The 14,347-nt window shown below is 35.2% G+C and overlaps 1 protein-coding gene across 4 annotated transcripts in view; it reads right to left on the bottom strand.

Moving 5' to 3' along the window:
• Positions 1–14,347, bottom strand: part of AGTPBP1 (ATP/GTP binding carboxypeptidase 1) — a 60,500-nt gene that overhangs the window by 37,360 nt on the left and 8,793 nt on the right. For all 4 annotated transcript variants that reach the window (XM_054003622.1, XM_054003624.1, XM_054003621.1 and 1 more), the window contains exons 3-10: positions 13,598–13,668; positions 6,355–6,485; positions 5,744–5,811; positions 5,264–5,327; positions 4,774–4,920; positions 4,387–4,518; positions 2,463–2,556; positions 818–855 (exon numbers count right to left, since the gene is read on the bottom strand). In XM_054003622.1, coding sequence (XP_053859597.1) covers positions 818–855; positions 2,463–2,556; positions 4,387–4,518; positions 4,774–4,920; positions 5,264–5,327; positions 5,744–5,811; positions 6,355–6,485; positions 13,598–13,629 — 706 coding nt within the window. In that variant the 5' untranslated portion in view covers positions 13,630–13,668. The remainder of the gene's footprint in view (positions 1–817; positions 856–2,462; positions 2,557–4,386; positions 4,519–4,773; positions 4,921–5,263; positions 5,328–5,743; positions 5,812–6,354; positions 6,486–13,597; positions 13,669–14,347) is intronic.

Below are 14,347 nucleotides of genomic sequence, written 5' to 3'. Positions count from 1 at the left end.
TAAACTTCCCAGGGAGAAATTGAAAAATTCATAAATACACAAACCTGTAAGACCATGGTATTACACTGAATAAACATTAATAAACTCAGGACCCTGTAGTCAGTACAGAAATTTGTCACCATTTGTTTGAAATGGTTTTCTGCAAATCTCATCACATCTCAATTCTTATTCAACTCTACTAAAACTACTATGAGTGTTGTCGCTTTAACACAACTCTTTGGAGAAAATGATTTTTTAATTCCTTGCTAGTTACAATGCTGGTTCAAAATCTGCAAAGATGACATTGTGAAGATCAATTGCTGCTGGCTGAGACAGTCCATATCTGGAACCACTCCACTGGTTTTGTTACCTTTAATTCCACTTCATGAGCATCACTGACAGATTTGTTATTCGGACCCAAGTCCTAATTATTCAGGAAGGTACTGAAGAATGCCTATATTTTCCCTTGGCATCCAACAGATATTTTCAGATGTATGTGTAAAAAAGAGGCACAGGAGTTAAGCTATAGACATCTATTACTGAATGGCTGAGGTGAGTGAATGTAAAAAGATATTTGTCCACCTTGGACCTAGATCAGTTCTGCAGAAGTAGTGCAGCCTTTCTGCTGCACAACTAGAGAAACACTAACCAAATAGTAAACATTCATGTATATACAACATAAAAAAGCATCAGAAACTGCAGATGAAAGTTATTTCTAGGTTCCCTAGCCTTATTTTTGTTTTGGCCACCGATTTTAATGTTTAGTTTTACTGTGTCCATATATACACACACATCCATTATAGCTCAAGTAGACATTTTCTTGTAGTCAAACACTTACTTGATTTTAGCAATGCAGCAAGTGTGTCTAAAGCAACCCTGTCAACATAACAAGAAAAGTCAAAACAGCAACCAACCAGTAAGCTTAATCTACAACACTGTAAAACTATGCAAATTATTTACTGCTTACAGACTTATATAGAGTCTAACTTCATGTTTTCCTGGTTGCACTGTAGCACAGACTTCACTTTTATATTACTACAAGATCATATATTTGAAGTCTGATAACAAAACTTAAAAATATCAATGCAACATCTATACAAACTTCCAGCTTTTCACTGTGGCAACATAATGTTTATGACCGACACTCACTGGTTGTGATATTGTGAAATTCATGTCTTTGTTAGCAGTAGAACAAGTACTTCCACAAAGTAAAGGACATTATTTTAGAAAACTGTAGGTCAGTACCAGCAGGCAGTATATGAATATATTAAGAAGCAGTGCCCATCAATCTGTACTATAACACAAGATGGTCAGCATGAGATTTGTCTTGTACCCAAAGATCTTCCCTCAAGTCAACTGTGCAACTACAAAACATATATACTTATTTTTCATAAGAGAAAAATAAGTGAAGATAGATCTGATGCATCTGATCTTAGACCATAAACAAGGATATCATGACTAGTCACATCACAGAACAGTATGTTTATATGTGGAATTTTAGCTGAGCCTTAAAGGAACAGGACACATTTTTGAACCCTACTCCTGTGATACACAAACACCAGATTTTGATCACATAATGCTGTTTCTTTTTTAACAAAGTTAGAATATGAGATTAATACTTTGCAAATCAGATGAAAAATTTAGTTTTCCACTGCTATATATTTCAAAAAGGTGGAGTATATAAAGAAAGGATTATTCAGTTACATCCACTTGGCTACTTTTTAACCGTACATTCACCCAAAAAACCCAATCCAAATAAAAAAAACCCAACCAAACAAAAAAGCCCCAAATCTACAACCACCATCAGAGTGGGAATCTAAAGTCACCACCTTCACCTACACAGTGAATTTTAATTTTTTTAACATAATAGCCTACAAGACAGTAATTGCTAAGGCTTCCTATTCTATGTTTTATGTTCTTCCTCCGGATGTCTATTTGCTTTGCAGAAAAATGGAAAAAAATTCTATTATCAAACAAAAGGGACAGTGTCACATTAAAAGCACAAAGCAGATAATTGAATAGGCTGAACTGGAAGAGGTACACAAGGATCATCAAGTCCAACTCCTAGCCTTGCACAGCATCACTCCCAAGAATCACATCCTGTGCCTGAGAGCATTATCTAAATGCTCTTGAACTCTGTCAGGCTTGGTGTTGTAGAAATAAACTGAAAACTGATGGGATTGTCTTATCTGCTTGTTATGATTTGGGGTTAACCACTGTACAGTTTCCATGCAGGAATATTAGAGATAAAGAATAATGTATATTATTTTACCAGTACTGCAAATAGACATTCAAGTATTTTGTGTTACTCTACTGGGAAAAAAATAAAATCTCTCATATTTGTGAGATTCTCATCACCTTTCACTTTAATCTTCAAATATTAATTGCATGTGATTTCTCCAATACGGTTTTTCATTTACAAGTAAGTTTTGAAAAAACTTACAAGGTTTTACCATATAATATATTAATGAAATCTTACTTACTTCATAAGGCTAGTGTTCCTTTTACTAAAAGGGCCAATAATCTTAAACATCAGTTCTACTACTCCGTTCTTTCCCAGAGATACTGCATTTACAGCTGGAAGTTAAAGGCAATCCATTTTAACACAATGTAGTAAGAAAGGCAAAAGAAAAAGATCCATATACTCAAAACTAAAATTGACACAAGTTAATTTTGAAGTACAAAAAATGCTAGATATTTTAGTCCTTTAAGACATGCAGTGACAAGCAGATGCTACTCTACACATAATTAACATGACGACCTAATCCTGATAAAACTTGGAGAAGAAGAAAATTATTATTTACAAATAAAACCACATATTACTTCCAATGCAGGCTTCTGCTATCTTTGGTACTAAGATACAACACAAAGCAATTTTCTTTATAGAAATTCACAGCTTATTGAAACAGCAGGTTTTCTAAAATTTCAGGTTCTATGACTTGCTGTCTGACTGCATGACTGTGACCCTTCAGTATTTGGACAAACAGGTATATTCACCAGGATTTGAAATCCAAGAGTCTGCTATTCAATTTAAAACTGCCAATTGGTACAGTTTTCCTGAACTGCATGTTCTGAATATACATTCTCAGGAAAAAAAAATTATAAAAGTAATCTATTTGAATGGGAGCAAATGAAAGGAAAATATGCTAAGACCTATTTTCGAGAAATATGTGCTTAAAGTATATGTTTGAAGTTCAATAGCCAACTGAAAATACAAACTGCTGACATAGACAAAGAAATTCCATTCCTGACTGAGTTTAGCAATATGTTCTCCTAACAAACTAGGAAGAGAGCAGCTAAGAATTTACTTCAGTATAATAAATTCTGTTAGCACTGTAGAATTTAGTACCTGAATCCAAGTGGCAATTTCATCATCATTAGCAGCAACATCATACCAGAATCTAAGCCAAGTTAGGACTTAGTCTAATTGTAACTGTATACAAACTTGAAGAACTACTACTCATCAGAAAATTATAAACTACTACTTTTTCTTTTTATAAAGAGTGAGAAATACAGAACTGATCTAAGAAGTCAAATTAGAGACTCAGTCCCATTTTCAGGATGAAGCAAGTTTTCAGATAAGTGATGTAACTAATGTAGCTATCTGCATTAGACTTTTCATTTTAGGAGTGTTTCACCTCATTGTCAGACAGCTCAACAGAAATAAAGCTTCCACGCTTTGAAATTATTAGGGCTTTATGAATTATTGCTGCTCATGTGAATGACCCTGAAAACAATCTTACTGATTATCAAATCAGTTCTCTGAGGAGGAACATGGCCATGTTTTAAATTTCTTGCACATAAATAAGAAGATTAACAACCATTTCAAGCTCAAATGAAAAAAATTAAGAGCATCTAAATGACAGTTGAGATACAGAAAGAACCTCCCTATTTTCATCAACTTCCTACTGCCTGCTCAAACAACTAGGCTCTTGTGGAAGAATACTAATCCAATAGTGGAGAGTGGAGCACTTGAATAAAAGGAGTAAGGAAAAGGTTTAATTAAGAAATAATTGAAATATTTTCAGGGTTAACCAAGTTTTAAATTGGTAATAAAAAAATGAATATAACGTCAGAAATAAAAAAACATGAGAATGAATAATAAAGATAATAATTATTTATCTCTAAGTGCTTCTGCAAGCAAAATGTTAGCCTTTCTAGTTTAGAGCTTTAAACATTAGCATTTATGCAAATTAGATGGCTCAAAATTCCACACACCCAGTAGCACTGATCAAAAAAAATTTTTTTCTAGAATTTAAGCATTTTGAGGATATAAGGAGAAAATTCTCAGAAAAAAATAGTTTAAATAACTAATATTAAACATGCACTCAGAGTTGATACTTTAACCTTATCTAGATAAAAAGCTTTATTCACATAGGAAAGAAAAGAATTTTCTGCAATACTTACAGTTGGTTGAATAAACTCTTAATACTTGAAGACATGGCAATACTAGCCTGTGGTTCTGCAAATTATGCTTCACTAAATTCAATGATATGTTTAGGACACCATTTATTCTTGCTTTCATGCCAATCTTCTTGTCTGACATCAAAGAAATACAAGATAAATCACACTGATTTTGAAATTGTTAAAAAAATAGAAGTTAAATTACTGAACTCTTTCTACTGATGTCAACTCTGCTTATCTACTTTCCACCAATCTTTCCTCCCCTCTAATTACTTCACTTTATTTTTTTTTCTACTCTATGAATTCTGAGTATGTGGATGCTTACACCGTTACAGAAAATAACTATTAAGTTTTAATTATAAAACTGTAATTATTAAGTCATAGTATCACCTTTTGGACCAATTTTTGCAAGAAGAGTATGAAGAAGCACCATTAGTTCTTCATTTGGTGGAGAGTCTTTGCTGGCAGTCAAAAGCAGTTGTAACAAGATCTGTGTCCCTCCTTTGGTGACTAAGACACTTGCTCTCCGACCACCACCTAGAAATTAAAACTGAACTGATACATCTAAAGCCAAAGAACAATTAAATATCTAAGATACAGTTATAATGAAGTTAAGTCTTTAGAACAGCAGTATTTTCATTATATATGCAAGAAATGCTAGACTTAAAGCAACAAACTATTGTGTAGGATTATTAGAAAGGTAACTTCAGTCTTTACATTCTTTTAATTCTGCATATGCTTCAGCAATTAACAACAAAAACCAAAATAAAGATACTTTACAAAAAACCCAACAACAATAAAAATTAACTAGAGGAAACAAAAAACATCTGAAAAAGCAAGCATAAATATAATCATATATTGCTCCTTAATGAAAACTTACCAACTGAGACTATCTCAATGAGAATATTCAATATATTTAAAATAGTTTGAGGATCTCTTGTATTCTGCAATAAGAAAAGAGATCTGTGTTTAACATAGCAGTCTAATAATGGTTTGGAAAGATAGGAGGAATTGCCACCAAAAAATTAAATAGAACTTTGGATGTACCCACGTAGCAACCACCCCACTAACCAGTCCAAATTAACCACAAAACCAATTAAAACAGACTTTGTAGTATGGTACATCAATTAGAACTGATAAGTGACAAGCAATTTCTTAAAATATCTAAATATCAGGGAGAGAAATTCACAAGTAGGTTACTTAAAGACAGTATCTATTCATAACAGACCAACACAAGTTTTGAAGACTCCATAGGATAACAACATATTTCATAATACAAATATAATAGGAAATACATACATTTCATAATGATAAAATGCAAAACTGCTATGAACCCATAAAAAAATTTTAAAGATTTTACCTCTAGGGTTGACAGGATAATTTCTATTCCTGTGGAGCTCTTAGAAGTCATCTCCTTCCTGGTTTTTTCTGTCAGAGAAAAAGACCAGTAATGGCTTGCAGTAAAAAAATATGGGTTTTTACTGCAAGCCAGTACATCTACAAATTGACAAGAAAATTTACACGGCAAATAATAAAACTTACTAAAAAAAATGCATATATGTGAATATTAAGATCTAAGTTAAAGACTTAAGCAATTTTAAAACTAATTTTTGTTTTCAATTGTTCAGCAATCTTGGGATGGCCTAGAAAAAAAAGTGAATAAAAATATCAGTAAGAAAGTTGCCTTCCAGATACTTCTACTTTTCATATATATATAACACACAGACACATATATGTATGAAGCTAATTATTGCTCAAATTACAGCTATTTGACAACACAAAGTGTACTCAGCACTACCAATATTATACTAGATACATTAAATATGGTCTTAAACAGACGGTTTCAACAATCAGTGACAAAAACATATGGATAATCAAGTTCACTAAATCAAAACTTAAGTCCAACAAGGGAGATACAAGAAGCAAGGGTCAAAAGGGAAACAACCAAAACCACAAAGCCTAGATAATTACCTTGACTCTGGACCAGATGAAGGATCTTTGAGGTAACATATCTGGCACTGTCTGATTCTCCTAATACAGAGTCCAAATTGATCTTCTCCAGCTGTGACAGCAGGTATATAGTCCGAGAATTGCCAGAAACACTACAAAAAAGATACAATTTTTCCATCTGAATCAGAGAAAAAGCTCCTAACAACAGAAACTTGATGCTACAGTAATGAGTGTGGCTAATTCACTTCCATATTTTATCTGAATTGGAAAACAGCCTTAATTCTTGCGAATTTACAGATTTTGCAAAGCCTGCACTGCAACAGACTAATTGTATGTAACAGCATCTCCAAGAGCAACTGTGAACAGGGAACAGCAAGTAAAATGCAGATTAATAACAAATGTTCTTAATCTATGCCATCTAGAGTGACTTATATTTATTAATTTATGTTAAGTGACAAGATACCCTATCAAACCTGCCATTCAAGGGAAAAATGGCTACAAACAGACCGAAAGACTGCTTGTCTCACAGGACGGCATCTCAGAAAAGGAAAAAAATAATGTCATTCGTGAAGTGAGCAAACTAGCGCACACCAGCTGAAGAACACCATTTTGAAGAAAAGAACTTAGGAAGGTTTCTAGAATTATCATCCAAGTTTGGATTCATTGTGACTACAAGGGCATTTTGGCCTGCTGTTGTGGGTTTATGCTGGCCGCAGGCCAGGCACCCAGCAAAGCCACTCACTCACTCCCCTCTGCAGCTGGACAGAGGAGAGAAAATTTAAATGAAGGTTCGTGGGTTGAGATAAGGACTGGGAGAGATCCCTCACCAAATATCATCATGGGCAAAACAGGCTCAACTTAGAGATATGAAGTGAATTTATTACTGACAAAATCAGAGCAGGATAATGAGAAGTAAAATAACCCCTTAAAAACAGCTTCCTGCCACCCCTCCTTCCTTCCTCATACCCCAGCAGTGCAGGGAGACAGGGAATGGGGGTTATGGCAGTTCATCACCCAAGGCTTCTCCTGCTGCTCAGGGAGGGGAGCTGTTTCCCTGCTGCACCCTGGGGTCCCACCCATGTGGGACAGTTCTCCATGAACTTCTCCAGCATGAGTCCATCTCATGAGCAGCAGCTCTCAGTGAACTGCTGCAATGTGAGCCCATCCTATGGGCAACAGTCCTCCCAAAACTGCTGCAGTGTGGGTCACTCTTTTACAGGGTACAACTGCCTTGCCATGGTTTGCACCATGGGCTGCAGGAGAACCTCAGCTCTGGTAACTCAAGCACCTCTTCCTCCTCCTCCTTCTCCACTGACCTTGGTGTCTGCAGAGTTGTTCCTCTCACTTGTTCTCACCCTACTCTTCTCTGGCCACAATTACATCTGCATAATATCTTTTTTTCCTTTCATATTAAATCTCTTATCACAGCAGTGTTACCACCATTTCTGACTGGCCCAGCCTTGGCCAGCAGCATGTCCGTATTGGAGCTACCAGGGATTATCTCTGCTGGACATGGAGGAAGCTTCCAGCAGCTTCTCACAGAAAGTGCCCCCGCAGCCTCTACCCTGCTATCAAAACCAGCAAACGCAATAGTCCTGCCAACAAAAATTTGCCTTGAAAATGTATTTTAGTGACACCACTTCAGTCCAGGCATTTATACAGATAAGTAGAAAGAAAGAATTGTGTTTATTCTAAACAGGGTCAGTATAGAAACCATTTTATTTGTTCTATACTTTTAGATCATAAAAATTATTCAGAATAGTTTTGAGATTCACATTCCTACGTGACAGTAATTTTTAAACAGATGTTTAACATTTTAATTGTAGTCATGCAATTAACTACAGGGAACTATGATTTCCATGCATTAACTACCTTGGCTTTTCATTCGTAACATTAGAGTCCTACAATAATCAATAATAATTCATTTTACACACACACTGCTTTATCTACAATAAAAGTAAAGTCTACGATACTAGCTTTATGAATAGCCAGTCAGTTTTGTTTGTAACAACGAGGAATTATTACTCCATGATTTATATCTTACATCTGTGTAAAGATTTCGCACTTACAGTTAATTCTACTAAAATGTTAAAATTATGGGGAAAAGTTAGTTGAGGGCAAAAGTTATGCTGCCAAAAAGGCAAACTGATGTGAGAGCTGCACAGAAAACTGCTTCTACCGCTCTCACTGTTCTACACAGACATCTAAATGAGAAGCATTGCAAAAAATAAATTTCAGATTACAGATGATACTTAACAAGCTGGTAAGAACAAGAATAAGAAATGGTTATATTAATCATAGCTCTTAAATAGGAGTAATTTTATGTTGTGATGTAAGCCTATCATCTTCTCAGTTATTTGCAAGACTTTAATTTAAATTTTTTAAAAATATTTAATCATTACAGTTTTTAATTATTAAAATTTAATTATTTTTTTAATCTAAATTAAATCTATCTTGGGTGCTGAAACATATTTCCTCGTGTAAGTAAACATAATCACTCCAATCCTTTCTCATCATCTAACACCACACCGAATAGTATAAAGCCATTATTATTTGTATAAGCTTTGTTTTGGTTATCTCTGCTTCTCCATTTATCCATTGAACTTGAAATGCTCCAATATTGACACAAGATTGTAATGAAATCCACAAGCTCTGTTGATCCAATACACAAACTGACCAAATTATGTAGGACATTATCTTCACCAGCTCCATAAGCAAAAGAAGTAGGAGTCCAGCCAATCCACATGTAAGCCGATGTGTAAGAGAACTGCTGCTTCAACTCATGTGTGTGTGCATATCACTTCCATTGTGGTACACCATTGGTCCCACAATGAAATTAATGTAGTTTGAAAGATGAAAACAATCCAAGAAAGCAAAGCTGATGCTCAGGAATAATGAAACATAAATAAATAAATAAATAAATAAATAAATAAATAAATAAATACAATAATAATAATAGTAGTAACAATAACAATAATAATAACAGCAACCATTTTTTAAAAAAAGTTTTTGCAAAGATAAAATTCACTTATAGGCATTAAAATGTCAGAGCAAACCTGGTTTTTGACTGCTGCAGCATAGAAAACTCAAGCAACATTGACACATGGAAGCAGTTTACCATGTACAAGAAGCTGGCACTTACACAATTCTTCCATAGTTAATAAAAGCTTTAAAAGGTTTAGGTAGGGTAAATAATTCTCAGTACTGGGCAGTATAACAACTTAAGTTCTAAGATTTAGAGTTATAATCTCCTCCTGGGGACAGAGTTGCTATCAACAGCAATAACTGCTTATTACAGCAGAGATACCTTTAAAATGGTTTTAGCTTATTCATCTTGTATAAAGTCTTCCAACATAAATAGAGCTATCTACATTTCATGTCTTCAGCATGCACAATAAAGCATCCCTAAAAATTAACATCAGCCAACACTGAAATGCAAATAAAGTCTTGATTTCCTCTTAGTGATGGCTAAGTTTTCTTCCTAAAACAAGAATTATACTCTTATTTACCAATATTCTACACTAATCTACATAGTGGTTATAAAACTATTTGACAGTTTTCAATGCCTGCACAGTACATCAAAAAGGACAGGAATTACAGCAGCCAGGCAGACATATAGCAGCAGAGTTGGTAATATTGCTGTGACCACCCATCTGACCTCAGAACAAAATGAAAGCACAAGTTGTAATGAGACTGTCTCATATTTGTAATGTAAACATATATGTTTTGACCAATTTTGAACCATTCAGGATCCAAATCTAAAAGACAGTTCTCCAAAATGGAGAGGCACCATGGAATTCAGTATTTTCAATGCCACAATAAGAAACTGTCAGAATGAACTCTGTCCTGTCTGAGCTATGTTTTCTCTCAAGCTCCCAACATTGCAGAACCTTAAATACCCTGAACACTGTGGCCAGAGTTTTGTGGTGACCAGACACAGAGACATAGCAGCAGCCAAAGACTCAGGAGGAAGAGCTGAGACTTTCCTGTGTTTGGACTGTGAAGGCATAAAAGCCCAGGGGTTCCTTTGTTGGTGGTCACTCCTGAGAGGCACCAGCTGTGTTACTGAACTGTGAGTAAATTGATTTGTAGAATGAGACATTGGAGACTTTGCTAAGGGAAACCTGGGGTCAAACTGGTACAAACACAATGCAGACCAGTCTCAAGAATTCTGACTGGAGCATTCAACATGAGTTTGAATCATCACCCATCAAACTAGAAGAAGACTAACTACGGTTCCTACTCAGTCAAAAGTCATTGTTAGAAAAAATGGGATGACTCAGACTGACCTGACACACCAACATGCAGCTCTCCAGGTTTCAAGCTGCAGTGAGTACTTGAGCTCGTCACTGATGCTGGACAGCTGTAGAAACAATATGAGACTACTTTTCCCACAAGGTGAAGAACCCTTCTTGTTATTAGGAGTGGCATTTTTCACCCCATCCATTCTAAAGCCTTGTCATAAGTGCACTCTGTCACTAAGGGTTACATAGAGTCTCTATCATTAGTTCCTAAAAAACATGACTAAAGAGCACCAGAAGAAACTTCATAACACCATAAAAACTATTCTCTTCAGATCTGGATAAACACCAGAGCTGCTCTTCATGACACATATATGCCAAGCCAGTCCCTGATGACCTGCAAAAATGATTCAATTACCAAAGGCAATCTCATTCTTTGTATCCCTTCATTTGAAAGGCTTTCTCCCTGAAGTTTAATATTGTCATTTCAGGCACTTCTTACTATAAATGCAACAATCCTTTATCTGTTCCAGCGACATACCTCTCTAAGCACAGTATCTTGCACATATTTCCATCAAATATTCTTAACCATTTTCTGCATTTTACAAGAGTATTTTGAAATAATTTGGTCCTCCAGTAGTTTTGCAGATCTTTCAAGTTTCAAGTTGTCCATAATTTTAACAACTTCCCTCTCTTACAGATTATTAGTAAAAAAACAGAATATTTCCCACCACTAGCTGTAACCAAAAAGAGAGTAAGAGAGCACATCCAGAAGTAAATTGTGCACCATTTCCTTCTGACAGTCATCAACTACCACTGATCTTGTATCCAGTCAGTGATCTACTCTGTCCAAAGACAACCAACAATTATTCTCTGATAGATTTACACTTTCTTTAAGCATCTTGAGGTGAAGTTTACCAGGCTTAGTTGATCCGGTACAGTTCGTGTCTCCACAGGCAGGAAACTCTTTCTTCAACCCACATTCAAATGCTACAGCTCAAAATGCCCCTCATACCCACACTTTGTCTGTGCAAAGGAAGCACCCCTGTCCTTATGTCAAGTGTTACCAAAACTTAGAACGTGACTCTAGCTAACCAGGGAGCTTTGTGGATTTCCTCTTTCTCTGGTCAGGAAAGCCACAAGTAGATAATATGGAAGCATGCCCAGAAAGTGAAGAACAGAGGACTTCAGGGCTTCACACTTGAAAGAGAACTACCTCAACAAAGGGTTCACATTTGAAAGAGAACTTCCTCAACAAGAAAACATCTTCTCAAAGAGAGATTCCTCATTACAGGGACACTCCTTTTACTCCCAAAAGATTTAAGCATTTGAACTCTAATAATGAAGAAGTGCTAGATTCATAATCCTCCATTACTCACTGTATGCCACTTTCTCTATGCAAATGCTAAAACACATCATTGCAGCTTTCTACATGTCTACCTACAATAAGAAAGAGAACTCTAAGCCACGCCTGCTCATAAAAATTCAATTATCTTAGAATGATTTTTGGCTATTGACCTTGCAAGAAGCCTTACAAAATATAATAGTCAAATGAGAGATGTCATCAGTTTCTCAATTATACCTACTTCCCCTGAAACTGCTGTTTGCAATTAGCCAGCACACAGATGTATAAGGGAGTTCCTCCTCCACAGTAAACAGATCTGCATTTTGGCATGTTACTGTGAGCCTTTAAAACAGGCAGGTTTCTCATGAGTTTGTTCGGATTTTATTCCAACACAAATAATTTCAAACTATGGTTTTGGTTTTTTCTCTCAACCACTTCCACAGTTAACAAGTAATTGTTAGAGAGCTGATACTTCTGATTGGTTCACAGCTATCTCTGTACACAGAGTCACCAGAACTTATTCACAACTTAGGGAGCAACTGTTTTGAATTGCAGGGATGGAAACTTTCATTTTGTCTCTAAGTAAAGAAGGATAAATGGCAATTAAGTAGCAACTGTGCAAACATCTAATATTCTTTGTGATAGTATATTTTATGCATTATAGTTTTCAAGAATACTTATTGCTGACAGACAGCTTGCTTTGCTTATTATAATGCCTAAGGGGCTAGTGTACCACAAGAACAAAACAAAGCGTTTTTTAACCATTTCTTTTGATCTACCTGTCACAAAACCAGGAAAAACTGGCCTGATATAAGCCCTAACCCTGTTCATCCAAAGTCAGCAAAAGTAAGGATGATTCTACATACAAGAATTTAAAGTCAAATTTTAAATAGATCCCAACATACAAACATAATTCACAGTAGAGCATGTTCTTCATGAAAATTCACCTCCTCACACAGAAAGCAACTGGTACTTCAGAAAATTAAGACTGAAGCCAGAATTCCCAATTTTGCTGACTTTACTTTTTTTTTAAATCTGATTAGATGGTTTAACAAGGTGGTATAATCTGTGCTACCTTAAGAAAAAAGTAAGATTGAAAGCATTTAAATAGTTTCCTGATGCTAAACAGCCTTCCAGAGAATCTCACAAATTTCTCAAATTCTAGCTAAGACAAGTTCACATGAAAATATCAAACACAGCTGTTCAACCTGACATCATCTGTATCCCACTCTGGTTTGTCCTACCTATGTGTTGGATTGCAAGATTTTTGCAGGATGACATACATCTTACGACAAATTCATGGCTTCTTATACAGTATTATAAATTTCTTTAATTCCTTCAGTGGAAATAACTTCTTGTTTTGCCAATATGTGCATATAATTATGAAATTAATTACATTTTCAATTAAATTTAATATGTATTTTCTATTTGAACATTTCTATAATTAACTGAAGATTTAGATTTAAAAGGTTATTTATTGAAGATACTTTGTTAATCAATACTGACTCCCTCAGTGTTTCAGGACAACTTGCACATCCCTACTAGAGACTCACAATGTATATTATACTTATCTTTGTACTAAGATGATAAAGATATTCTTACTAAGATAAAAACTGGTTTTTTTTTCGCAAATCTCAAATAGCTTGATGTTAAGAGGGGACTGTAGTTTTAAATTTACCTTTTTTCAGATGATGCTTTTGCGTTGTTCATATCGGAAATATGATTCTTCAAATCACCATCTCTGACAACCTGTAAGATATTAAACAACTACATATTATTTACATCTTTTGTTATTTAGAGAAGAAATGCCGACACCATACTGAATGTCCCTTCACTAGAAAAGCAAAATTAATTCAGTGATTGCATTTCTCCACACTGTCACAAGGTCTTCTCCCTTCACACTATTTGATCCAGCTTTTAAAATAAACTATTGCTTTTTAAGTATGGAGTATGGTTCTGCATTATAATTCAGGCCTACCAAAGTTCAGAAAGTCTGATTACAATAAAACAGAGACTTGTATCAATCATTTACTAGACATTATTTTCCTGTCAATGACAGAATTTTATCAAGTAAAGTTTTTGCTGTAAATGCAGTAAATACATTTATTAAACATACTTGACAATAGTATGATATGCCACAACATACTGATTTCTGACTCTGATTTTATGTATCTATAGAATAACTAAGGCTAGAGGCACAGAGGCACAGTGAGAAACATGGAGTATTTGGTGTTCTTATTTAAGCAAGACCTCAATACATTCCTTGGACAGAAACCATATCGTGCCAAGGACTCAATTTTCCTATCCATCTAAGGACATAGTGTCCTCAGGCACACCGCTTCCTCAAATGGTGCCTCCAAGCAATTAAGGTTGCAGTCTACAGGACCATTAACTGAGCACCAGTACTTCCATCTGAGATGTACTATGA

The sequence above is a fragment of the Vidua macroura genome, chromosome Z (assembly GCF_024509145.1).
Source record: "Vidua macroura isolate BioBank_ID:100142 chromosome Z, ASM2450914v1, whole genome shotgun sequence".
Classification (NCBI taxonomy): Eukaryota; Metazoa; Chordata; class Aves; order Passeriformes; family Viduidae; genus Vidua; species Vidua macroura.
Note: the sequence above shows the minus strand (reverse complement) of the source record. Positions and strands in the feature narration are given on the sequence as shown.